The 26,045-nt window shown below is 42.9% G+C and overlaps 1 protein-coding gene across 2 annotated transcripts in view; it reads left to right on the top strand.

Moving 5' to 3' along the window:
* The window catches only part of LOC118110536 (IQ motif and SEC7 domain-containing protein 1), a 94,002-nt gene that overhangs the window by 2,975 nt on the left and 64,982 nt on the right, over positions 1 to 26,045 (top strand). For both annotated transcript variants that reach the window (XM_035158367.2, XM_035158374.2), the window contains exons 2-3: positions 14,296 to 14,322; positions 22,421 to 22,528. In XM_035158367.2, coding sequence (XP_035014258.1) covers positions 14,296 to 14,322; positions 22,421 to 22,528 — 135 coding nt within the window. The remainder of the gene's footprint in view (positions 1 to 14,295; positions 14,323 to 22,420; positions 22,529 to 26,045) is intronic.

Below are 26,045 nucleotides of genomic sequence, written 5' to 3'. Positions count from 1 at the left end.
AGCTGAGAGAGACTTGTGATTGGCCGAGGCCTAGCTACCATGGTTCCAGCCCCGGATCACCACTGCACGGACTCAAAGGTGATTTCTCAAGAAGAGGATTTAGTTGTGATGCTTAGAAAACCTCAGAATGTTGTTTAAAAACACTTTCAGTTGTTCTGAAACGAAACTCTGGTTCCTCAAAGACTCCTCTAACTCCTCAAAATCTGAAGTTACACTTCTGTAAATCAAAACAAAGATAGATCATTCAGCAGCTGGATAAAATACTTTAGAAGAGTCTTTGAGGATCTAGAGAAAACCCTCAGAACAATGCATTTTAAAAGACCTTAAATTACTGTCGTCATCATCGACAGGTCTGCTGACTTGTAATGGCCACTTTGTTATTTTCAGTTCTGCTGGTGAAGTTATTCATCTCTTGCTGTTGCCTTTGTGTCCCACATGTGTATTAATGCACGAGAGGCACAATCTGGGGCCGTGCTCATGCAGCTTCAGCACAAGATCCTCCTGTACTGCTGAGCAGAGAATTCCTCTCACGTTTGGAGCTTTGTTTTAAAACGACTTGTTCACGTGTTCACATGTTCACCTGTGACGCTTCACCTGGTGGGAGCTGCTGCCTTTTCTTCAGGGAAACCTGACGTCACGCATTGGAAATGTTGACGCTCCCTCTGACCACATAACCAAAATGATGATGAGCACTGATGTAAATTTAGATTTTGTTTGTCTGAATATGAATTTTATCTGCAAACAGCAGATGCAAATATTGTTTCAACAGACGCACTTCAGGATCTGTAACAAACACGGCATCCCTATGTGCTTCAATTCCACTGAGGCCTCAGCTAGTGGGTGCATTTATAGACTCATAGCTGTTTGTATTATGCTCCATACATCCCATACATGTGCAGTAGAACAGGGTTTGTATATTTGCACTACAAATCAAATCCACAAATTGTGGTGAGGGTAGCAGACGTCCCCACTCAGTCTTTCTTTAAATCCAGTGTTGATTTTAGTTGTTTAGCTCATGTGCATTTGGATTCAGACCCTTGTAGTGAAGCTCAGGCACGATTGTTACCATTGCTTATGTGTGGACACTTTTATTTTTTTAATATTCCGGTTTTTTTGTGGCATATTTATTGTATTGTGACCTCACGGATGCTATTGAATGTCTTTTGCCGCTGTGACACAGTTTACTTACTGCACCCTCTCGTCAGTGCATGTAGTGAATGTATAGTCCTATTGAGCTCAGATATCTGCGTCGGTTTGAGGCTTTTATTGTTCTTCGCTTATGTTTTCTTTGCCGTTCTGGTTTTTCCGCTGTTTGCAAGTGCTCACATGCAGGGACGGCGTGATTCACTTGTGTTAGGCGTTTTGAAAACACTGCACGTTGTGTGGAGCTGTCAGGTCTCAGTTGGTACTTGTTTAACAAGGTATTAGTGTTGAAGTGACATTATAATGGAAGGAGGGGAAAGAAAAAACAGTTTCAAAACACATGGTGGCAGATAAAGAAATCTACTGAATGATGCATTAGATTATTTGCTGCTATCTTGGGGTTGGCTGCAAATAGAAAGCTTTTCCCTGAATGTACAGGAGCTGGTATGTTTTTTCTTTTTCCCGCTCAACCCGTTTTAGAGACAAAGTGCAGCGATCGGAAAATGTGATGAACCACTGATGGTGGAACCTTTAGTGCCAAGTCAACAGATTTCTCCATGAATTGTGCAGAACAGGTTCCTGGATGTCATTGGAAATCATCTCGGTGCGCTCTGACCCTAATGTGGATCCATAAACGTAGTCACCCAGGGGGTTGTGTCCCCCAGGAGCTGGTGGAGCAGCACCAGCACAGTGAGAGTCACAGCCTCTCTGGCTCCGTTTCTGTAAATCTCAAGCTAAAACGTCCAGGTCTGTTTTACAGCTTCTTAAGTTTAACTTAAAGTCTGTGTAAAAAGACGATTGATGTAGCACACACACACATGCACTCTCTCACACACACACACACACACACAGGTCTCAGGTTTCTTCCACTCCTGAGTTGCCTGCCTTGTCAGCCCTTTAGTCCGGCAGTATTTATGCTGACCATATGCGCTTCTCTCTCCTAATGGTCTTTGTTTTTTACAGCGCTCTACAGTTACGTGTATCCCTTGTGTTCACTTTGGAATTAAATGACAGGTAATACAAGTTAGACTTTTTGCAGCAGACAGTGGTGATACAGGACTTTTCAGTAGGTTTAAGTCGAGAAATGACCAAAATGTTTCAGCAAACTTTCAGGTCTGTCTGCTCAGTGACTGTATAACCTGTTGTAGAGTGAAACAAAAAGTCACAATCAAAGAATCTTTGAATAATGCAACATGTAGTCGTGATGAATGAGTTTCTCACATGATGCAGTGTCTAGAGGCTGGTGGGGAATCCACTGGGATCTGAAACTGTCCTGAAACTGAAACTTTCCTCGGGGGTTTTCAATGAGGAATCGAGTCTGCAAGAGCTTTCGTTTCTGGTCTTGTTGCTGGTAGATGCTTCAGCTGCAGATGACAAACATTTTGAGATGTGTTTAACACCCTCAAATTCCAAATGAAAGCTCAAGGCGTAACGTTTTTTAAGTTTTTCATCCATTCTGCCACGAATGCACATTTTTACACAGCACATTTCCTCTGACAAGCATAGACTCAATGTGCGTCCGGATTAGAAGCAAAGAGACACAACAAACACAGGACATGACTAAACATATGAGATGGAAATATATAGAATAAGAGGATACTTGAAAATGTATCTATATGCATATATAGAAATAACAATAAAGTTAATTAAGTAAAATGAAAACCAAATAAGCAGACCTTAGGTCAAAACCTATTTAGAGTTTATTCTAGATATTGTGAGGACACCTTCACTTGATGATCTGAGGGTGTATGTTTGGTGTGTATTCAGTTTATTTCAGTACCAATGGAACGAGCTAAAGAGCTAGACCATTCATAGATTAAGAAAAAAATAAGATGTATTTAAAAACCGAATTGAGTCAAACGTTCACTTGGACTCGTGGATGAACTGATAAGAATTCTGTGGTCATACGCCCTGCGACGTGCTGCCTGACCCGCCTCTCGCTCAATGTCTGGGATCGACTGCAGCCGCCCTGCGATCCTCAAATGATAAGCGATATAGATAATGGATGGATGAACGCATGCTTGTCAACGTTCAAAGTCACTGTGACCTCACAAAGCCGGTTTTTGACCTCAATTATTCTGACTAAATTAAAACTGATAACTGGTTTATAATGGTTTTAATGATGTCTAAACGAGATACAAAGTCAAAGTCTTCACTACATATATCATACGAGTATGTGAACTGCAGTTTGCCTGAGGCACACGACCACTAGGTGGTAATTGTACTGTTTTCAGACCGTCATTTAAATTCAGTATGAAGTAAAGAAGTCTGAGTAATGTTGCATGAACAAATATTGATGAATGACAGATCATTGCTAACTCCAGCGTTCTCCCTGTTAATGCTCTAATGGGGCCGTAATGAAAGGTTCAGTGCTGATGTACGAGCAGCAAAGCTTTTGAGTTTCTGATTCTCGAGTTTGAACCAGAACGAGTCGTGAAGGAAACTTTACGTGTTAACTTCAGAATGATCAGTGGGAGGTTTGTATGGAACACAGGTCACAGAGGATTCAGTTGCTTCACAGAGGATTCAGTTGCTTCAGTTGAATATGTTTGAGGGGTTAAAGCCACAGTTTTTGATGGAGGATGAATGTTAGGAAAATAACATTTTAACATTGTTCTGATCATGTATTTTACTCTATTTTTGCCTGTATTCAGATGATGTTTTGGGCTTTATTTTTACTTTTGAAAAATCTGAATAATTTGTGTTTGAAGGTTATTGATTTGTGTCACATCAAAGTCTGATCACATGCATACATTGATTTGACTTTACAGTAATAAAGCTGAATTTGTTTCTTGTCTTTCAAACACTGAAAACTGTTGGAGTTGATCTTCGGCTTTCAGGTTTTGTGCTGAACCTGCTGTTACTATTTTCTGATATTTAATAAACCAAACAAATATTCAGCTGATCAATCGATACTGGAAAATTTGTTTTTTAGGCTTTAGAAACACAAATGGAGTTTAATGTAAAGAGATCAGGACACATATCACACAATTTGTGGCTAGAAGTAAATAACGCGATGTTACAAGGAAACCAGTCATTTCCTTCTCATGTCGACATGATATACTCTGAGATTTCGGTACGATTCATTCATCTTTTCACCACATCGACCACGTTGGTTTTACAATTTATCTCCGATGAGACTGGAAACAAGCCAGAGGGTTTAATAATCAGAGGATTGGATCAATACATATTGAGGTACTTGACAAAGGTTCTTTTAGGTTGTCGATGTTGGCTCATGGTGAATTATCTCTCCGGTGGTTTTATGTTGCCCTCTGTATTGTTTATAGAGACTGTGTCTTGGCTTGTCCGCTGTGATTTGCTGCCGAGGAAAACCTCAGCTGCCTTTATCCCCTGGACTGAGCCTGTTGGCTATACAGTGGAGATCGGCAAGTTAATAAATAGTTCACTCCAAGCCAATGTAGTGGCTTTAGCATGTGTTTAGGGACCCCTCTGCGAGGAAAAATAGCATGACGGAGAAAGCTTCTTCTCCCGGCTGCCGGCGTCCACTCATTTACCGGCGATCTGCTGAACAATCAGTGTGCCAAACCAAATTTACGAGCACATGAACTCCCCGCTCTCCAGCAAATCCCCCTCTAATGAAATACGCCTGATAAATAAATGTCTACACAGGGATGTTCTGCATTCAGAGCCACCTATAAATCTCAAGCAATGGCCATAGACAGTGTGCAACTTGCACTCAAACCCGACTGCAGGCTTGCCTTCATCTATAATGGACGGTCCCTCCGTGCATCTCAGTGTGGTTGCAGTGTGGCTGGAAGGGAGCCAGGCGCTGCTGACCTCTGCCTTTCTCAATCAGGTCCATTAAGACTGAGTTAAGGTTGTTCTTCTTTGCTTTGATGTCGCTGGTTGTCCAACGAGAAGGGATAATGATGGCTTTAATGAGCACTGTTACCTCTATCTCATGGTGTTACTGGTAAAGGCCACGCCAAGGCCACAGGGGTTGGGGGGGGGGTCAGATGGTATCCCTTGGTATGAGTCAGACAGTTACGTTTATTTTTAAATCACCAAACTCTGACGTAATCTTTTGCGAGTAAGAGAGCAAGAAAAAGTCTTTCTATCAATTCCTGTCACAGTTGATTACAGGGTTTTCAGTCATTTGCAGGATAATGTGGCTTCATTTCAGACGAGTGTTTACAGAAACCCTCATCTTCAGATTTGCGACTCCTGATCCTCAGCTCGAGTGAAAGCGGAGCCTCGTTGCCATTCTGCCGGTGCGATCTGCAAACAGGGACTTGGTGGATAAACAGCTGGATATGTGTGTAACTGATGTGTGATGATAGACGTGTAAAGCTCTAACGAAAGCCCTGATCTGCAATCATTTTAAAGCCGTCACAGGCTCAGTTGACAGCCGGTGTAGCTGAGTCTGATTTGCATGGAAATGAGATTTAAAGGTAACCTGTGGAGATTGAGTTTTATGAATGGGCTCATTCAAAAGCTTGTGCACAAACGTGTGAGTGACATAATGGGTTCGGCAGAGAGAAGGAGACTGCCAGCTACTAAACATGGATGTAAATACTGCGGAGTTCAAATGTAAAAGAATGTTTTCTGATGAAGACAGATCAAACCTATAGAAACCCATGTCCCTTTGCTTGGACTCTATGCTAAAGTTGTTTGTTACGTTCTAGTTTTTCTATCAAACATTATAATTTCCAGAGAATACAGAAGTACATCCCTGCATTATCTGTATCGCTTATACGCTTAAGCCGTTTTCAGACATGACCTCCGGGTAAAGTCCAGAGAATTGGCCACGGAGTTTACCCAGAGTAGAGTCCAGTGCATGTCTGAAAGCAGCTTTAACGTGGTGGGGGAGCTGACATTGGGTGAGAGACGTGGTTCACCCTGGACAGGTCGCCAGCTTATCGCAGGCCCAACTTACCAAGGCTGTAGCAGACATTCACTGAACTCCGGAGTCTGTGTATGTGTGAATATCCGAGTGAGAACCTCCAGAGTTTCTTTCTCTGCGTTTGTCCCGAGTATAAAGTCTGCAGAAAGTCAGGAGGAGCCGATGTGAGATCACAGCAGGAGAGGGGGGGGTTGATGATGCAGACACAAAAATACTAATAAAACAAAAAGAAAACAAATATCTCTGAATAAAAAAGCGGTGCAACACACGTAGAAGACACCGACGAAGATGTCAAGAGATGTTTGTGGTGAAAAGAGCTGATGTTGATGTGTCGTAAACAAAAAGACGTGATCTCCACAGTGGAAATAAAACATTACGTCCTGCCTCTGCCTGCTGCACCCCCCCTCGTCTGAATCCTGAATTTGTTGCTGTTGTAAATGCATCTGAGCGAAGAACCTCCCGCTGCGTTTTGCATGTGTGAAAGGCAAACTGGAGAAAGTCCAGACTCAATTCGTACCAAAAACTTGTTTGTTCACATAGTTTGTCCTCAAAAAGTAAAACCATTTCTGTCTTTTTGTGAGAAATATCCAATGTGGAACATCTCTTAAAAGTATTCTGTGAAGTTGATGCACACTTTTCTTTTTTACTGAACCCGTTTTTTTTCCCCCACGTTGGCTAAATATAATTTATTTTTTGCCACCATCTTGTAGCTTTACAAATTACGATCAACACTACAACGGCGCATGCGGCGGGTCCACGAGGCCAAAGTGCCTCTGTTTGTTCTTTATTTCTTCACAGTTGAACCAATTATCCGCCTCGCAGCTGTCAAAAGCAGCTGATGCAGCAGCTGAATCGAAGGCAATTTGTAGCATAGTACCTGTGGAGAGTCGGTTGAAAGGCTGCCACTAGTTTTCTGCCAAGTGGAGTGTGTGTGTGTGTGTGTGTGTGTGTGTGTGTGTGTGTGTGTGTGTGTGTGTGTGTGTGTGTGTGTGTGTGTGTGTGTGTGTGTGTGTGTGTGTGTGTGTGTGTGTGTGTGTGTGTGTGTGTGTCACTGATGAGGTGGAGGCTGAGTCAACAGTTAAACACTGATGCAGCCCACACATCCTCTTAGTTATCATTGTTAAATATCAAACACAGATTTCCTGTATAGTCGTCTGGCCCATCGACAACCAGCGTTAGGGCTGAAATTGCTGTGGAATATATTTTTTAAAGTCATACACACAATGCTGGTGCTGATTCTCGTGTGTTGTTGTTTGTGTGGTTTTAACAAAGTGGACGTATCCAACTTCATTGGGTTGTTAATTACTTGCTGGTTCAGCTTCATTGCTTCTCCTAGTTGTTGAGCTTATAATGTGTGTTTGCTCGGCTGTTTGTGTTCTCCTGCGTAACCTCGACTTCACAGGAGAGTCTTAGAGTGGAACTAAATCCGAGCAATATGTTCAGGAATGCAAAGTGGGATTTCCTCGTATCCAGCTCTGTGTGTTAGGTCGGGTGCTGGCTGCAGTCGAGGTTGGAGAAAAGGGCCGTCGGCCTTTTCAGCATCAACTAGAGCTTTAAGGATCTGAGACATAAAACTTTGATGTTATTACGATGAGACTTTAACATTTCAGATTTTGTGCATGAAACACTGAGACGGAGCAGAGGTTGGTTAATGTCTTCCCTTTAGGAATATGGCCAGAAATGATATAAGCAGGTATACGCAGGTTTTTTAAATATGGGTAAACCTGCAAAAGGGAGGCGATTGACTCCTTCACCATTTCCAGTGAAGGAGTCATGTTCAGCTTCAAAAAGGCAGGAGCTCGCTCACCTTGCAAAGTTAGCACCTTCACCTTTGTTTTTGTTTCCATTGCTGTCGATCGGCGCCGCAGCCGATAAAAAGCTGTGTCTACTGCAGAGTCATTTGGAGTGAATGCCGATGGTAATTATTCCCACTGCTAGATGTTAGCTGGCGTTAGTGGGTTTTATGACCAGTGGGGCTTTGAAGTATTATTGCAGATTTCAGTCCAAACTCCAGCTTTAGATGTCAGGTTTCCTCCCTGGGATGTGAAACCTCACGATGGATGAAACAGCCTCCAAATGCTCCTCAATAAAGGCACCGCTCCCAACTTGATAACAATACTGATGCTTAACAGAGTCTGTCTATCAATTCTAAAAGCTGCGCTTCCCCTGCTGGTGCACTTGTCTAAATAACAAAAATATATTTTCTTTATTGACTTATTGGGAAAAGTTAGATTTGTAGGTTATGAGAGATGAAAATGGATGAAGCAGGTTGAGTGTGTGTAGATGTGTATTTGTGTGTTTGTGAAGGTGTGCCACCCTCCCTGTATGCAGGGGCAGACAGCCAGTGGGGGTCATGCACCAGTAACTCCTTGGAGATACATAATTTGAGAGCGCTGCAAGAAGCAAACCACTACAGAGGACTGCACCGACTCATTAGATCTGCTTAGCCGGACACATTTCTGCCTGTAATTAGTTGCTGATTAATACAGATAAGTTAGGTCTCAGTGATATGGACACCCGGAGTATGTGGCGCACTGAGAAGGAGTCTCACAAATGATGAATGTGCTTCATTTACGCACTGGACTGAGAAAGAAAACCTTGAATCGAGGGGGAAAAGACATAAAAGTGGGCACGCGTGCATGACAAGGGAGAAGAAGAAAAAACAATCCACGTCAGGTTGAGAAGCAGCTTTATTGTGACGGGAGAACTGCTGTTACAAAACAATGAAAATAAAAATGAAATGCTGTGCGAGAAGTCGAGCTTCTCAGTGTTCCTCCGAGGAAGCTGTCAGCGTGAGTGAGCTGTTACAGCAGACGGCAGGTTCAAGTCATCCATCATTTGGTGACATCGCTGCGCGTGGACGCAAAAGAGCCACAAAAATTGCAAGAAACGCTGTGTGTTTTTCTATTTCTTCAGTGGAAAGTTATGTAAATTCCGTGTTACTTTCAGATGTGATTTATTTTTTCTCATCACAGCTGGAAGGGTTTTCTTTGCCAAAGCTCCAAGCGTTTCATGGCTGTCACGGTTGCTGCCACATGATACAGTATATTCAGTAAACCCAATAACCGTTGGGGGGAAATAACTCTGGTCCCAGCAGTTCATGTAAGGCCTCTGTAAAGGTCATAGGGGCATTTTATAGTGAAAGAGGAAGTTAGGGTTGTGTGTCCCACATTCTGACGCTGAGTGATACTGGACAGAGAAAACACAAAACCGTTGTTCCATTCAATCGGTGGTAATAGCGGGGTTGAACATCTCGTACAGCAACAGATTCTGAGTGACAGGTTCACTGACTGAAGAGTGAAAGACCAGATCTCGTATGAAAGAGAGAACTGCATTGATCTCACTCGCAGGGATGAGCACAGCTGCAGCTTAAAATCAGGTCTGACTGTCTGCGTGGACAGTAACAACTTTATGGACGATAGTGCTCCACAGCTCTATGGACGAAAACACCAAGTATTAGACATCTCTTATGTTAATATGAGAAGTGTCAGGTTGTTTTGGGGGTTCATTATGAAGTTATAGCAGGACAAATAAGAATATTAAACAGCCTATGGCGAGCCGCCTCAGTCTAGATCATTAATGAGGAAACTTTGACATGGTGAGATGGGGCACAGATTACCAGTAAACCTGCTGGATGGATGCCGTATGGGTCAGGAAACAACTCATTCAGTTTTTGGTTGGGATCCAGTTCAGAGGGTGTATCCAGGAATGTCTGTGCACTTGATGTTTTGGAGACTTATATTTCTGTTTGTGTGCAATTTGGTGCAGATCCAAATAAAAATCCAGATTCTAGTTTTGAATTTGAAAGATGTTAAAAGATATTTCGAGAAAGGAAAACCCAACATGCACTATAGCCTTGTTTTGTGTGCAATATAATCTCCAGTACACACACGCACACACAGACGTTTGAAAAATCTTCTGACACACCTCAGCCAGACTTTGATTACCCCTGATTTTCTCCTGAGTTTTGACAAGGAAAGAGCCACACTTGTGTTTCCTTTATTCCCTGAGTACTCAGCTTTTTTTCTGATTGCCAAAAGAGCAATGAAGCCCGAATATTACTGGGTGATAATGTGGTGAAGTGCTCGGAGCCATTTCTCTTGTTGCTTCAATATTTAACAGCGAAAAACAAATAATGGGTTTATAATTACATTGGAGCGGGTCTGTCCAGAGGGAGGGAGAGAGACTGAAATACATGATACATGGAAGTGTTTTTGGTATTACAGAAATTGTTAAGACTAAAAAAATAGGCTACACACACACACACACACACACACACACACACACACACACACACACACACACACACACACACACACACACACACACACAGCAGAACAGGGATGAAGGGGCTTGAGGATGTTGATGTGTCAATCACTGCGGCTTTGTGGGCCGCAGTTTATGATGTTCCAGTTGATTTGAAGCAAGACGGCGAGCTATGATTAAATGTGCAGAGTCTGGTTCTGCAGTCGTGTCCAGTTGCACTTACTCCTGCAGAAAGGCGGATTGATATCGCTGAGTCAGCATTTTTCTTCTTTTTGCACTGGGTGTGCCCTCTATCTGCTTCCTCTCTCACAACAGGAAACAGACTGTCCTTGTTGCAACAGGGAAAAAAAGGACACAAGTGTACAGGATCACACACACACACACACACACACACACACACACACAGACATGTATACACATACAATTAGTTAAAGAGCAGATGGAAAACATTGATTTGACAGTAAAGACAGACATATAAGATCTGATTTAAGGAAGCAGCTGGTTTGAAATCTTTTTTAAAATTTTTTCTTCAGAGATTTGGCTTCTCTCTTCTGTCGGCCACCGTGGCAGAAACACTTGTGGAAGGCTTCCTGTGGAATGATACCGCCAATGGGATTTGGCGCTTCATGCATTATTTACAAGGCTTTGGAAATGCACCTGAATGAGCCTCAGTAGCCAGAGTTTCTGCACAGTGCTAGAAATGAGCTGTTCGACTTGCATTCTAACTCCCGACCACGCGTATCCATCAACATAACGATGATAGATTCTGCTTGGATGAGGCAATAAAATGTAATCTCATGAGCAGACAAGCAGGCTTTGTCTAGACTGCAAGCGGTGTTAATTAATACTTCATTAATGTTCCTCACATATAATCTCATACAGTCATATTTTCTGACAGAGCTGCTTCACTCTGGCTGAACCTATATGTTCTGAAGTTATACTAAATGTGTAGCAGTTTACTTGAAACCCAATAAGTCTCCTTGGGGGTCTATTGACTCTGTTTGAGACTCATGCAATTTGCAGAACTGCTGCGGTTACAAATTTTGTTAAAAAAGAAAAGAAGACATGTAAAAGTAAAGTGTGGATCTGTCACCTGCAGCTTTAACTTAACAGGCGAGTGGCTCAGAAATGGGGGGGGAGTAAAGTGGTGAAGTTTGTGACGAATGACGCCTCTCACTGATGTAGCAGACCGTCTTACTGTCGTCTGTGCAGGTGTGACACTCAGAAGAATGCGTTAAAAAATAATCCAGGCCTGACCCACATAGTGAATCATTTCTTGATGCAGTTTGCAGTTTCCTCTCTGCAGAACAGAGGAGCTGTCCAGGGTTCTGACCGCCGCGTCTTCCTCCTCCACGTTCGGCTCTGAGGATGTTTGGTCTCTATGGGTGGGAAGCCGATCAAACCACGGACATTTCAGTGATGAAGAGATTTGTAAAAAATATGGCTCTGCTCTGATCTTTTTTTTACCGGTGATGCATTGTATACACAGCAATCAATAGCCTCAGTAATTGCCATTGGATCTGTGCATCTCATCCTACCACTGCATTATATTGACCCGGCTCTAGTTTTCACCTCCGCCAAATTCCACAGTCAGAATGGGGTTTGCCCCTCATGAAAAACACCAGTGGGATCAGGCTCGTGTAGAAAAAGTAACGGATGCTTGTGCGTCTTTGCTGACAATCGACAAGAGATTTAGGGAAGAGACGTGTGCAAGGAAGACAGAGTTGAAAACAAGTAAATCGTAGATAATAAATAATAAACAAGTAAAGTAACTAACAGCGAACAGAGAGGAGGGAAAAATCACCCTGCAGCCCTCAGAGAATTGGCGAAAACATTACACAGCAGAGAGGATCATTATTTCCTCGAGCCAACTTGACAAAAAAAGAAAAACTGAGCACTACACCCACTCTGAGAGGAACCTTTGCAGCTAAGGCACCTAATGGTATAGTCAGTCACTGTGTTGTCTTCCCCCCATGAATACCTCATTGTTTCCTTCATGTAAAAAGTGAAAAGCGGCGACAAGGGGGATCATAAATTTGCCCAGATGCAGCTATGCCGTCACTTCACTGCTCCTTAGTGCTGTGGTTCACAGAGCAGGCTACATTTTATTTCTGCGGCGCAAAGAGTTCCTCCCCTGCTGTCGGAAAGCCATTTACTGCAGACCGCCTCTGAGAGGCCTGGTGAAACTCCATGACAGCAACGGAGAGCACACAGTGTTTAACAGCAAACCACATGAATACATACAAAGAGACAAGGAGGCATCGCACTTGATGTTGTTTTACTTGCGTTGCATAAGGTCTCCTGTTTAAAAAGTAAAATATGTCCCTGAAATATTCACAAGTAAAACACATTGCACTGTTAAATCAAGACTTTGTAGCACCAGTGCAAAGTAACAGGCCCTTTTTCCACAGCAGACATTTTTACTTATTAAATAAAACACAGGTCTGCTAATAATGGGAGGTGCCACCGGATCAGACATCAAGATACGGAACATAAACGCAGGAGTGTCCCACGTAGCGATTCTACAGTTACATGTCTGTTGTTCTTATCTTTTGTTTCTCAGTAATTCTGTTTGTCTGTTATTTTGTCATGGCATGGCCCATACACACACACATATACAGTATATACCCATGAGCCTTGTCTCCCCGTTGCTATGGAGAAGAAGCCAGGCAGAGATGTGAATTTGAGTGGTGAGAAATACAAAATGCTCCATCATTGCAGCTAAGAAACCAGACGGGTGCTTGGAGAGTGCAAACCTCCGCCACGGCTGATTGGCCATTTTATTATGAGAGTAGGGGGGGAAATAATACTGGATTCCATTTCACACATTTTCATGGAAATTGGCTCAGTAGTTTTTGACTAGTCCTGCTCACAAAACTACAGACAGACAGACAGACAGACAGACAGACAGACAAACAAACAATAGGCAACCTCCTTAAAAAACAACATCTGGAGCTTCCTCCTCCCATTTGCAGTGAATTGAACAGAATTTCAAGGCTTGTGATGGCTGCTTCGTGTCTCGTTGTAGTTGAACTTTATGGTTTTAAAACTTGGACCATTTGACTTATTATTGAAAAACCAACTATTTACAAACCCATTTTCACTATCTTTTGTACTGAGGATTGATCTGGGAGAGTTCCTTGTGTGTCTTAGTTCATCTAAAATGGTCCGAGAGGAAAGTCAATGGAACTTGTAGACTTTCAGAATCCAGTGTGCCTGTGGTAGCACCTCTCATCTTGCAGCTCCGGGACCCTGAAATTGAGGCAGTTAACTGCAGTCATCATTAACTTTATTATTTACACTTATTGTTTTCCTTCTGTGCCATGGGTTAGGGGTTAGTATAGTAGTTATGTATTGCGCACAGTAATTTATCTTTATATCTTTGCCAAGGAGGTTGTGTTTTCACCCCTGTTTGTGGATTTCTTTAACCTTGCGATATAGATTCAACATTTATCCTTTATTTCTCAGAGAGTAATTCATGGATATCCATTTAGGTAACTGATATTTAAGAGTGTGCATAAAAATGTGGATCTGGTGAATTTAAATGTGGTTTCATAAGGGGATTGTTGGCAGAGGTAGTAGTATCGTAGTATTACAATATTTCTGCCGTTAACTATAACCTCAAAACGACCAATTCCAAATGAAGAAAACCTATTTGTACCTTTTAAGGAACAAGATGCAGTATAGTCCTGATCAGCCCCGCAGTGGCAGAGGAGGCATCCTCGACTCCCTCAGTGGAATATCAATGGATAGTCTTCTGAATGTCACATTCAAGCTGTTGCAGGAAATTAAAGTGCAGCCCTTTTTTTCAGGAGAGTTGTTTGATCCACATCGTAGGGTCGCACCTTTTAGTACCAAACAGCTAAATTTGGCTGCAGTGATGTAGTGTTGAATGAAGGGAGGTCGGTCACTGAGGTGTTTTATGTCATTGTTTGTGTCTGTCTTAAACTGCTTTTATTGCCACACTGCAGTGTCCTATCTGCTCAACAATGTCATTGATCCACTTTTTTCTGTCCCTCCAGGTCCGAATGCGACTCCAGAATGGTCAGGTACGTGCAGCTCTGATAATGCTCTTTATCTTGTACACATGCACATGTGAATATCCTCTCTGGAAACACTCCTAAATCCTCGATCATTTGTGCAGGCAGGGAAACTCATATTGCTTGAGAAAAGGCTTTGGTGAAGACATAACGTTATGTAAGCCTTTGAACGTGTAAAGCTGCATAACAGAGGATCATGGTAATATTCAGAGCGACCTTTTCTCTCCATCTGAAGCATTGAGGCCCGATGTGGAGCCTGTTCGTGGTGTTTGTGGTTATTACATTGTGGAAGAAGCGAGTAGGTTTAATGTCAAGTGGGGTCCAAGGTCACATTCCACTGTTGTTAGCTTGTTGAACTTCAGAGGCCGGAGATTTGCAGGGGTGTTATCTACTGACAGATTTAAAATGCGGGCTGGTTTAAAACTGTAAAGCGGATCCGTCATTGCTGAGCAAAGAAATATCGCTGGCGTTGAGAGAATACCCAGTCGCATCTCAGTGGTAAACACACTCCTTATCTGCGGCTCCTCTCTTTAGGGACGCCTCGCCGTGGGATCCAGACGCCGTCTTCCTCCGCCTCTGTAGCATTGTGTGGAAGTGTCTAGACAAGTTGAAGAGAGTGTAGCAAAGCCTGTCCCGCGTTTTAGAGAAAGTTTTCCAGGCCATGTCTGTGCGTTACTTACGCTCCAACGTCTGTGCTTTCTCTTCTGCTCTAAATGTCCCATTACAAATTTGAAGCAAATCCAGAGGGTCACAACCCGTTTTCTCCGACAACAACTTATCCAACAAGCTAACTAATCACCTCAAGGTGTCGATGAAGTTGTCGATGCCTCACGTAAAGTTTCTTCGTCCCTGGCATGTTCAACTTCTTCGGTTATGGCTGCAGGCGAGCTGCTAACGTTATCTGCAGCAAGGGACTTAGCTTCTCAGGCTATCAAATGCGGTACACGCAACAGCTCTGAGATATATTTCATGCTTGTTGCCTTGGCCAGCTTTGCATCTTGCTCAACAAATTTAGCAATTTTCAGAACGTGTAACGACGCTTGAGATCGCGTTCGACACACCGTTGTCCTGACTGTGTGCACGGATCAGAAATGATCTTGGCTTGATCAAGTTCCGGGGGGGGGGGGTCACCTGGTCTTGCTCTCTCTTTATCTAAGGTATACCCTCTCTTTCGTTCTCACTCATGTATACATACTCTCTCAACCAGATGCGCTCACAGGTACCGAAATTCGGTCGATACCCTTAAAAGTACAGAGTTCGGTAAATGACCCTACAGCCTGTGTGTGTGTGTGTGTGTGTGTGTGTGTGTGTGTGTGTGTGTGTGTGTGTGTGTGTGTGTGTGTGTGTGTGTGTGTGTGTGTGTGTGTGTGTGTGTGTTTGTCTGCCACTCAGCAGCCTCCCCACCAACAGTAGTGTGCCAGAAAAAAAGGAATCGGGGCACATAAAATAGATTATATCAAAATTTAATTTGTACTATAAAAATACCTGTTATAGTGTTTTTAGTCATATAGCTGGCAAATATTAATCTCACTAAAAACATCCGAATCCTGCAGTGAGTGTTATTTGAAGATTTAAAAGTCAGAGTGCGATTCTAGTTACAAAACTTTGCCTTGGGTGAAATTGCTTTTTGGACAATACAGGGATTTTCTGAAATACCATTTTTAAATATTCAACATAAGACTTGCACAATCAGTTTCCCTGCATCCAATCAGACTGTGCAGCTCCCGGTGTTGATGACTAAACTCTGACAAAAGTATTTATTGGAGTGTTTTCCAGACCTTTCTCCACAGAGGAAGTTTGACGCTGTTGAGGCATCATGACGTGACTGTATTCGGTTAATGGTTGAAATGATTTCTGTGACATTTTCGCCATAATCATCAATGATTTTTTCATTAAAGCTAGAGTTGCTAATCTTCTTATGATAAGGATATTGTTTCCACTTTTCTCCGCCCTGTCTTTTGCTGCTGCAGATGTTGGAATCCAACAACAAACTCCTCTCACCAAATCCTTGTTTTGATGTAGTCGGAAACCTCCCAAATGGCAGCCGCCCCCTGCAGGCCGCCCTTGGTTCTGAATTTGGCTGCACTCCCTAGATTGAAGCGGGTTGCCAAGACTGTTACCGTGCTACTGTTTGAGCTGAGGTTCAGTCTTCACGTGCACATCTCCACCAGCACACTGTGAATCACGTGACCTGTTGGCAGCTTCATTCATGTGTTGGATGCAAAAGCTGGGACCCTTTTGAAGGGAACTGCTGACAGACATGATGGCACTGATCCTGCAAACCGGTGAAAAGCTTCAGGACATCAGACGAGAGCAGATCATCTGACGCCAGGTGCAGCTGGTGATAATTTTGAGCTGCACAATGTCTGACAAACCTCAAGTTAGAAAGGCTGCACATGAAACTTTGATGTACATGTTTTTTTTTAAAGGATTTGGACCCCAAAAAGGGAATAAATGATTATAATAAGTTTAATAATAAATTACTTGCCAGATCAACAAATGAATCCAGACCAAATTTCAAAGCTGAGGATGAAAAGACAGCATCTTGGTCAAAGCTGAGTTATGAAATCCTACCGCCCTTTGCTGCTGATGGCGTCAACTCACCACAATACAGCTTTAGATGTGCACGTTCCTGCGACAGTAACTGTTTAAAGGAGCAAGAGCCAATCAGAAAGGTCCAATACTTGGCCAGCCAACCAATAGTGTAACTCTGTCACTCAGTCAGTCATTGAAATGGACTGCATCTGTAAATGGATTTATATACAATGTTACCTATTTAATTCCTTTTTTAGTCTAAATGACCAATCAGAGAGCTTTAATTACAAGTCACCTTTATCCATTCACACACACACACACATATTCACACAGCGCTTCTATAGGATTCTGTCAATCATCATTGTGTTATTCTATATCTTGTCCAAGGACACTTCAAAATGTGGACTGGAGAGGTTGGGGATCAAACCAAAAATGTTCGTTTTAGTGGACGACCCACTCTACCTCATGAGTCACCCAGCACAATGGGAAATATATAGAGTGGTAAATAAACCCAGTCCAAAAATACTTTACATTAGAAGTAAAAGTATCAGAAATCAGTTAAAATTACATTTACAATGATGGATTTTAAAGCTAATTTAATACATTTAATTAAAGGTGAGAATAAAGCAGGCTTGTTTGGGAGTTATCATTTTAATTAAAAAACTTGCCTCCTCATTAACTTTTCAGTTTGCAGAATTATTATTCATACGATACGCTTTGTTTTGACTGAACCTGGCTGTGTCAGCTGGGGATGGACCAGTAGCTCTCACTGGTCATCTCTCTAACAGATGCTCCCCCCACAACAAGAGCAGGTACAGCAACAGCAGAGAGAGCTCCTCTTCTGACGTCTCATTGCAGATCAGCAAAGTGGCTCCACAACAAAACTGCATTCATTAACAACATGCTGCAAAAAACAGGCCCTTATATTGAAGAAATACACTAAGAACCATATTGTCCTATATACTTTAATAAATTCTACTCCCAGTACAACACCGAAGTAAATAGAAGTGGATACTCGGGTCAGATTTCATAGGTCGTAGAAATGTTAATATATAAGAAAAAATTTGTCAATTAAAATAGGAGTTGCTCTAATTGGAGTTCAGTTCAGGCAATTCAACGGAAATTAAGCAATTATACCTGAATGGAAGACGGATGTTTCTTTTGTGTGTTTGTGTGTGTACTTGTTTTTGCTGCCTCTTTAGTACCTATTCCCGCGTAAACACAGATCTTGTCAGGACCATCAATAATAATAAATATAATAGTAATAATAATAATAAAATGTACTTATGTAGCACCTTTCAAAGCACAGTAACGAGGTGCTTTACAAGTTGGAAATGAAAAATTTACGGCAAATGCGATAAACGATTAAAAGCTATTTGAGGATCACACAGCAATAGAGCATGAAAAATGTTACAGAGGAGAAAAGTGTAAAAACAAGATCAAATAAAACATAAAGTGAACAAAAAAGACAAAAGAGGAAAACACTCCTATAAAAATGAGTCTTTTGAGAGATTTAAAAAGTAGACCTCATGGGGACCAACTTCTCCAATGATGCAGAATGTTAAAGGTACGATGTGAATTATGGTCAGGTTACGGTGAGGTGGAATTGGTCCAGGTTAAGATTAGGGATAAGGGTTTCGTTAGACTGTACACAATGAATGACAGTCAATGCAAAGTCTCAACAAGGAATCTGCACAAACCTGTGTGTGTGTGTTTGTGCCTCACGTTGCCCTGCTGCCCTCACACGCCCGCTCAGAGAGATCTCTCCTCTGGATTAGGCATCAGACAAATGTTTTCATCACAAACTGTGCAAGATAACTTTTATGTCCCTGTAGTAAATGGGAAATCAATTTTCTAAATTTCCTCCAGACCAAGACCAGGGCCGATAACGTCAGAGGTTTTATCAACACTAGTGTCTTAAATGATTTAACCCCAGAGGCCGTTCTAATGCCAGATTAGTGAGAGGAAATCCTGGGCACTGAAATTCCAGAGAGGGGAATTCAAACCTGATGAATTCAGCTGTCAAATTAAAATATTTATGATTTTAAATATCAGCATAATGTGAGTAGTATTGGTTGTAGCAGGTCTTTTAAAGTGAAGGAGCAGCCAGTTGGAAGATGCTCTGACTGTTAACTGTGAATTCCCTGCAAATCAGTCTCATGGTTTATCTTGGCGTTCCCAAGTTCCCGTTGGTATCGGAGCTGAAAGCCGTAGAAAACCACTACAACTGCCAGCGCAGCATTCTGCTGACAGCGACACGCGGCAGACTTACGGCCCCTTACATCTCTCACCCCTGTTAATGTGTCACACCATGACACAACCCAGCCTGGATGTTTTAAAACTTTGTGTGTTACATGGCTTGGTAGGTTTCATTATCATTAATAATGGAAAAAGCAACTGAACTTGGCGCAGGCGCTATAAATAAATAAGCCCCGCTCCCGAAGGGTTGCTTTGCACTGGTTTGATAAAAGTGTGTGTGTGTGTGTGTGTGTGTGTGTGTGTGTGTGTGTGTGTGTGTGTGTGTGTGTGTGTGTGTGTGTGTGTGTGTGTGTGTGTGTGTGTGTGTGTGTGTGTGTGTGTGTGTGTGTGTGTGTGAGAGATGGGCCCTGTCTGCCGGCGATGGGGGGGAATTATTCTCATATACACACGCTAATGACAGAGGCTTAACAACATGGCGGTGTTTAATTGGTTTGCTTCTCTGTAATCAGAATGGATGGCTTCATTCAGGTGTGATTATAACCCGGGTGAGATCGGCGGCCTCGTTGACCTGCTGTGATTGGATTGTTCCTCAGTGAGCGTCTGATGATGAGATGTTCGTGGAGCATAAAGACCAGAGCGGCACGTGGCGAGGAGCGGTCTGACACCAGAAGAATGACAGCGCTCTTGTCTTTTCTGAGACTCTGTCTGTGCTCTTGGTGTTTACACCTGTTGGCTTGTATTGTTTTGTGATGGATGGCAGTTGTTTTCGTTGCAGTGTCTGAGGTTGGAGAGGCTAATTGAAAATTCCGGTGGTCTGAGGTGGTTTATCTGAGCCGTGCATATTCTTTTATTGAGCGCGTTTGGTCCGACACGTACAAAGGCCGGAGTAGCTTGTCAAAGGGCTGCAGCGTGCACAGCGACTGACTGGGTTCTGCAGAGGTTCGGCACACAGGGTCTGCAGCTTTTTATTTCCTCTCACTAATCCACAGAGAGTTGGGGAAACAGAGAGGCAGGGATTATAAAGCCTCCCCATTATTGTGGAGATGACGGGGAGGAGAACAAAGCTTTGCTGTTGTGGAGGTTAAAAACCTCCTTGAAGAGTGTCTCTAAAGAACGCTAATAAGCAAAGTGTTTCAAATCAATTTAAAAATCAATTTCAGGCCAACTAGTCATTGTATTTACTGCAAAATGATTGTGGGATCATTTATAAAGCATAATGCCGCACTACGGGAATAACTACTTGCTTTTGAACGGAAAAACAAAGAGACTGCACTTAAAACGTCGTCTTCTAACAGATGGGGTGTTTGCTGGAATCGCTTCGGAGCTGCAGTTTTCTACCTGCAGGCGGGACAACTCTTTAAAAAGCCTCATTGTGTGGACTGTGCTTAACTCAAACATAAATCTAACCCTAAAAAAGAGCCGGCCGATCCTCCGGTGCAGAGATAGCATGCGTCTGGGGCAGGTGAACTGGTATTTGTCTGCGGGGACGAGAGGTGACAGGTGCTGTGTTTCAGGACCTGTCTGGTGCCGTCTCTCACCCTCAGCCCGAGCCCTCCACGGGGATCGCACGAACCTATTATCCTTTCCCGTTTCCTTCACTGTCTCCTGTTGCTATGGAGAGCGATGCTTGACTTCGATAGGGTCGGACCAAATCTCACCTCGCCGTCTTTTCGAGTCCCTCTCATGAGCGAGCTGGATTGTGGGTCTTAAACCGGCTTCGTTCAGAAAACACCTCTGCTCCACAGGAATTAAGCAAAACGCAGCGTTTGTGGGAAGGGAGTTTTGAGAAGGAAGCCGAGACGACGAATGAAATCGTTGTAGAACATCTCTCCCTGCCTTTTTATTAATGAACTGTGCGTATGTCATTGCACTGAGAGACATTTGCGTTTAATTTAATTTATGAATAATTCATTATGTCAAAACAACAGCAAATAGCAGCAGCCATGACACAATGAGACACTGATATTACACACATCAGCCTTGGTGCTGGATTTTAGTTTTATACAGACACTGAGCAGCAGTTGTGTCAATGAATAAAGGACAAAATTGTTGTAAATACTTTGCTGTTATTCAAAGGTGGAAATGAAGTCTTATGGAATATACGCAATATAAAGACTTTTCCTGTAGGATCATATAAGCGTGATGCTGCTCTGTATCGGAGCCTCTGCAGCTGCAGGTTTGTGATGAAGACCCCTCGCCCTCAGAGATCTGTAGGTTGTCAGTGTTGAAGTTTAAATTGACAAGCTGAGAAATGTCCCCTGGCCTGTCGGGGGGGGGGAACGAGCAACCCAAAGGTGGCACGGCTCAGTGAAAACCTTAACAAACAACAGAGGAGAAATGTCTCTGCTGAAGTGCTCTTCAATGGAAGGAGATGGGAAATCTCTAAACAGTGATTAGAGGAACTGTTCGGACGTCAGGTTCCACTGAACAGTATTGAAACCAATGTCATTCAAACCACACAAACACTGATCCGATCTTTACCAGACAGTGTTGTTTGTTTAGTTTCACTCTGTGTGTATCAGACATGATCCTGGAGACACACACAGAGCTGGTTCAGAGGACTTTAGCAAAGTGTTTCAGTCTTTCTGTCCGTCACAAAACCTTACAGGTGAAATCTGAATGAAGCTGGATGTGGTCCGAGCTGAGTCTTGAGTACTTATGTGATGATCGACTAATGATTACTAGGTACTTGTGAAATAATGTTGTAACAACTATGGGTTGTAATATCGGCATGTTGGTGGGCATTGCCGCTGGTTTGATCCCACTGCAAGATGGTCTCTATAGTTTAATTAGTATATTTTACACGTTTACAAGCTTAACCTTGGATGTAAAACACCTCTGAGGGGAAGAGGAGGCTCTGCTTTAGTTGAGCACAGGTTCTGGGAGTCTTTGCATGTTGATGCCCTTTGGCCCGTTCAGTTTTAATAATCTGCAGTGTCCGTCACATCTATTTTGTCAGGTTAGAAGCAGCTTGTTTGGAAGAACAGCAGCCCTGGTGTTTGGTTTCCTGTCTGAAATGGAGGTTTCATGGTATGGAGACTGGGTAGAGGTCAGGTTTTCACACATCCAGGCCAGGAATGTCCATTACACATGATATTGTGTGTTGTGCTGTGCCATTTAATTCAATGTAAATATTTGTTCTTGTATAGACGCCTGTGTAAGCAAAACTTACAACTCGGAATTCAAGTGTACATAATAAACAGTGTGGATATAAAATTGTGAAAAATGAAGTTGACAGTGGTAAAAACCCTGAAGTCACAAACCCTCTCAGGGGAAAATGGATGTGTCTGCGTCCAGAGCAGACACACAGGCTCCTTTAGTGTCTGACCTTCTATCTACTGTCTGAGTTGTGTGTCCTCTTGTCCTTCTGCAGGAGACACGCCTCCCTACCTGTCCAAGCCACAGAGACTCCCGGGAGGTCGGCGTCCGCGGGCTGCAGAAGAGCCGTGCCCTGCCACAAGTGGAAATCTGCTTCCTTTGGGTACAGTAACATGTTATTTTTATGGTTACATCCTTAAGGTTTAGTTTTTTTCCCCATGATACATTTCCAGTGCTATGGCAGCGAGTGTTCTCCTTGTTTTGATCTCGTCTCCTCACAGCTCACATCAGCTCTCTGCTAATTAGCCTCTGTGTGGCAGACGTAACACTCGTAACCACTTGCAAACTTTTGCTGCGTCCTAATGGTCTGAGTCTCTGCTGCTGCTCTTTAGTCCCCATGTTTTTGTGACACAGCAGTTTCGGTGCCGCCTTGTTGTTTTCCCGTCGTGCACATCGCACCCCAGCGGCCAAATGCACAGCAAGAGCAGATCATTAAGCTTAATCCTTAATGAAGTATGATCCCTGCGAATGTGAGCCGTCACTGCCGCTCACCCGTTGGCTCGTGCTGAGCTCGGGACGGCCCCCCCTCAACAAACGAGGAGAGCTGAGCATCACAGTGGCATCGCTGGGACAGACTTAGGGGGCTTCAAAAGGCTGCAGAGACTTTCAAAGATGCCTCCTAGCGCTGTGTGCTTCATCATCAAAAAGCCACGCGAGCCTAATCCACAGCCCACTTTTAGCTCATGTGCAGCCCAAAAATAAATCCCAGTGCGTAGTGGTAACGTTCTATTTTTAAAGAGCAGCACTCAGAAGTTCTGGATGCGTGGGAACATCTGTGGGTTGGTTTTAAGACATTGGCTTCGTTGCAGAAATGAGGATTTTTTTTATTTCTCGCTGATTAATACCTCACTCGTTCTAACCGTCTTTATTCGTCTCTGTGTGATTGTCGCCCCGTGTGTAATTTTCTAGCACAGTTGTGAGCTAACGCGTGAAATGAATCGTGACTGTAAACAAGATGATGGGTGTGATCAGAGGTTGATTGTTTTCCTCTCCAGCTCAGCAGCATTGTTTGTCTCTGTTTAGTCTAACCCGCCTCACACAGGCACACTGTTGCTATCGGCTAATTACCTAATGATGACAGCGCCAGGGAACGTGCCCTCATCAGATATCTGATCATTTTGACTCTGCAGATTTGTGTCAGATGCTCGTTTTATGCTCCCGAGGTGTAATCATTCAATTAGAAGGGTTCATTTCTCTTGATATTTTATTCTGCAACTGTGTCCTTGTTCTACCTTTCTGGTCATTTTGAGGGGATGAAAATGTATGTGAGTGGGTTTGTGAAAAACGCACACACACACACACACACACACACACACACACACACACGTATACACACACAGTTGTATTTCAATGCCCTCAGAGGACATTAGATTGATTTACATTGATTTCCTGGAGACTTACTCTTAATCTAACTTTATCACATTACTTCACCTTAAAATGTTATGATTTACATTATGGGGACTTGCTTTTTGTCCTCATAATGAAGACATGCCCCCATAACGGGACTGTGTACACACACACACACACACACACACACACACACACACACACACACACACACACACACACACACACACACACACACACACACACACACACACACACACTAGGAATGTGAAGTGACGGGACTGATTGAATCTTTTTGCTCTGCCTCGCTCTCTAACTCAAAGCGGAACAGTTGTCATGAAGTTTGAAGCTTTTCCTTCATGTTTGACTGGTTTCCTGCAGTGGACAGGAAGTTCACTTGACGTGACGAGCAAAGGTCGCGGGCCAGATTTGAACCCAGGATGTAGCAGTTGTGTGTACTGTAGATCGCTGAGTCACTAGAAAACAATGCTTTGTCATTAGTCTCGACTGAAGCAGCGTGGCTGTGTTAGACTGTCGGCGGGTGATTGATCTATACGGCTGTTTTTTGTGTGTGTGGCACCAACAGCAAGCGAGGAAGTGAAATATTAATTATTATGCCATTTGTGTGGTGCTTCGCTGTGCCCTGCAGTATGTGCTCGTTTTAGAGCGTGTTGGAAAATTTGAAATAAAACCATTACTGCATCATTCAGGAGAAATGTCTGCTGGCGAGAGTAAAAACATGACTTGCATATAGTTGTTGCAGCCCAGTTATTTTAAGCCTGTGCTATTTTCAGATGCAGGTTGGAGGCTGTCATTGTCTAAAAGTTCCAGAAATACCTGCAGACTTTAGAAACTGTGCTAAAGCAGGAATTAGGAGTAAATGGGGTAACTTTGTTGTTGAGGCAGCGTTGGCTCGCTCAACGTGCTTCGTGCCGGAGTTGGGGGGGGGGGGATTTCAGGGGACAGCCAATCACATTTAAAGCAAGCAGAGCAGATGCTAGACTGTAATAGCAGATACAGACCTCAGGGATCGACTTGAACACTTGCTTCAGTTGTATATTTATTGTAACCTCTCTTTCCTCCTCTGCTCTTCTCTTGTTCTACTCTGAACCGTCTGTTTCTTACACTTAAAACAGTCGTATGCAGAAGAAGCATCAGATACTCTGCTTCACAGGCTGAGTAGCAGCTTAGACTTTAGTCGAAGTAAACAATTAGCTTTTTTCCCCCCATGGCTGAATGTGCATATTTGAATCAATAAACAACTAATGATGCATTTGGTAGAACACTGGTTCAGATTTTTCTTTAATTAATCAAAAGTTAATTAACCAATTATCAGAATAGCTTCTGAGGACTTTTCTGTGGATTGACAAATATATGTTGACAAAATATTCCAGTTAATTGCATTTATTTCTTAACACTGTTATTCTAACGCTGGTCCAGAATGGGCAAATAAATTAGGGGCGAAATGCCAGCTTCAGCACCTTGGACAGTGAAACGCTTCCAGTAAATACTGGCTCAGAACCTGCATCATATCGACGAGCGTGTCACTCAAGGTGTTTAAAGTCTTTTCATTTTTCACTCGCCTGCACTGCTCTCACAGTCAGAGAAGAGGTGGCAGGAGAAAATCAGCAAAAATCTAATGTGGAGCATAAAAGAGACAAACGGTGAGAAGTGAATTGATCAAATAAAAGGAGGTGAATTACTCTGAGAGGTCAATTATAAATCGGATGCTGTTATAGTTTCCATTAGGTACCAAAACTGCCGGTTAAAGTAAAATCATTTTAAATGGCTTTTTTTATCTGCCACACGGTCTAAATAGAAGTCTGCATTTCACTTAACTCTACCTCAGCCACAGACTGAAGTAGAGTGAGCAGAATCAGAATCAAACTGTTTCTTATATTTTATCACTCTGGTCAAACCTTTTGAGAAAACCCCAATTTACCCAGTTTTTATTGAAATTCAAGCAGTTCAAGTCCGATGAAAAACCTTAGAAGGTACACAAGTTAGTAGCAAACTGTGCAAGGTAAAATATATCATGTTTTTTCAGGTATAAGCCTATTGCTTTGCCTGTGGGGATGCTGGTTGCAGTTTTCTTTCTGAAACTGTTAAAGTGACCTGCAGTAATTGAGCCGTGGTGAGAACCCTGAAGCTGCACCGCCGCTACCGCACAAAGAGCCGTTCGCCTCTTTATTCAAAGTTCAGTGAAGCTTGTACCCAGAACCCTGAACTGGAGAATCACACGTCGCTGGTTTGAACGTGCTGTTGTTGGGATA

The sequence above is a fragment of the Hippoglossus stenolepis genome, chromosome 6 (assembly GCF_022539355.2).
Source record: "Hippoglossus stenolepis isolate QCI-W04-F060 chromosome 6, HSTE1.2, whole genome shotgun sequence".
NCBI classification, from domain to species: Eukaryota; Metazoa; Chordata; class Actinopteri; order Pleuronectiformes; family Pleuronectidae; genus Hippoglossus; species Hippoglossus stenolepis.
Note: the sequence above shows the minus strand (reverse complement) of the source record. Positions and strands in the feature narration are given on the sequence as shown.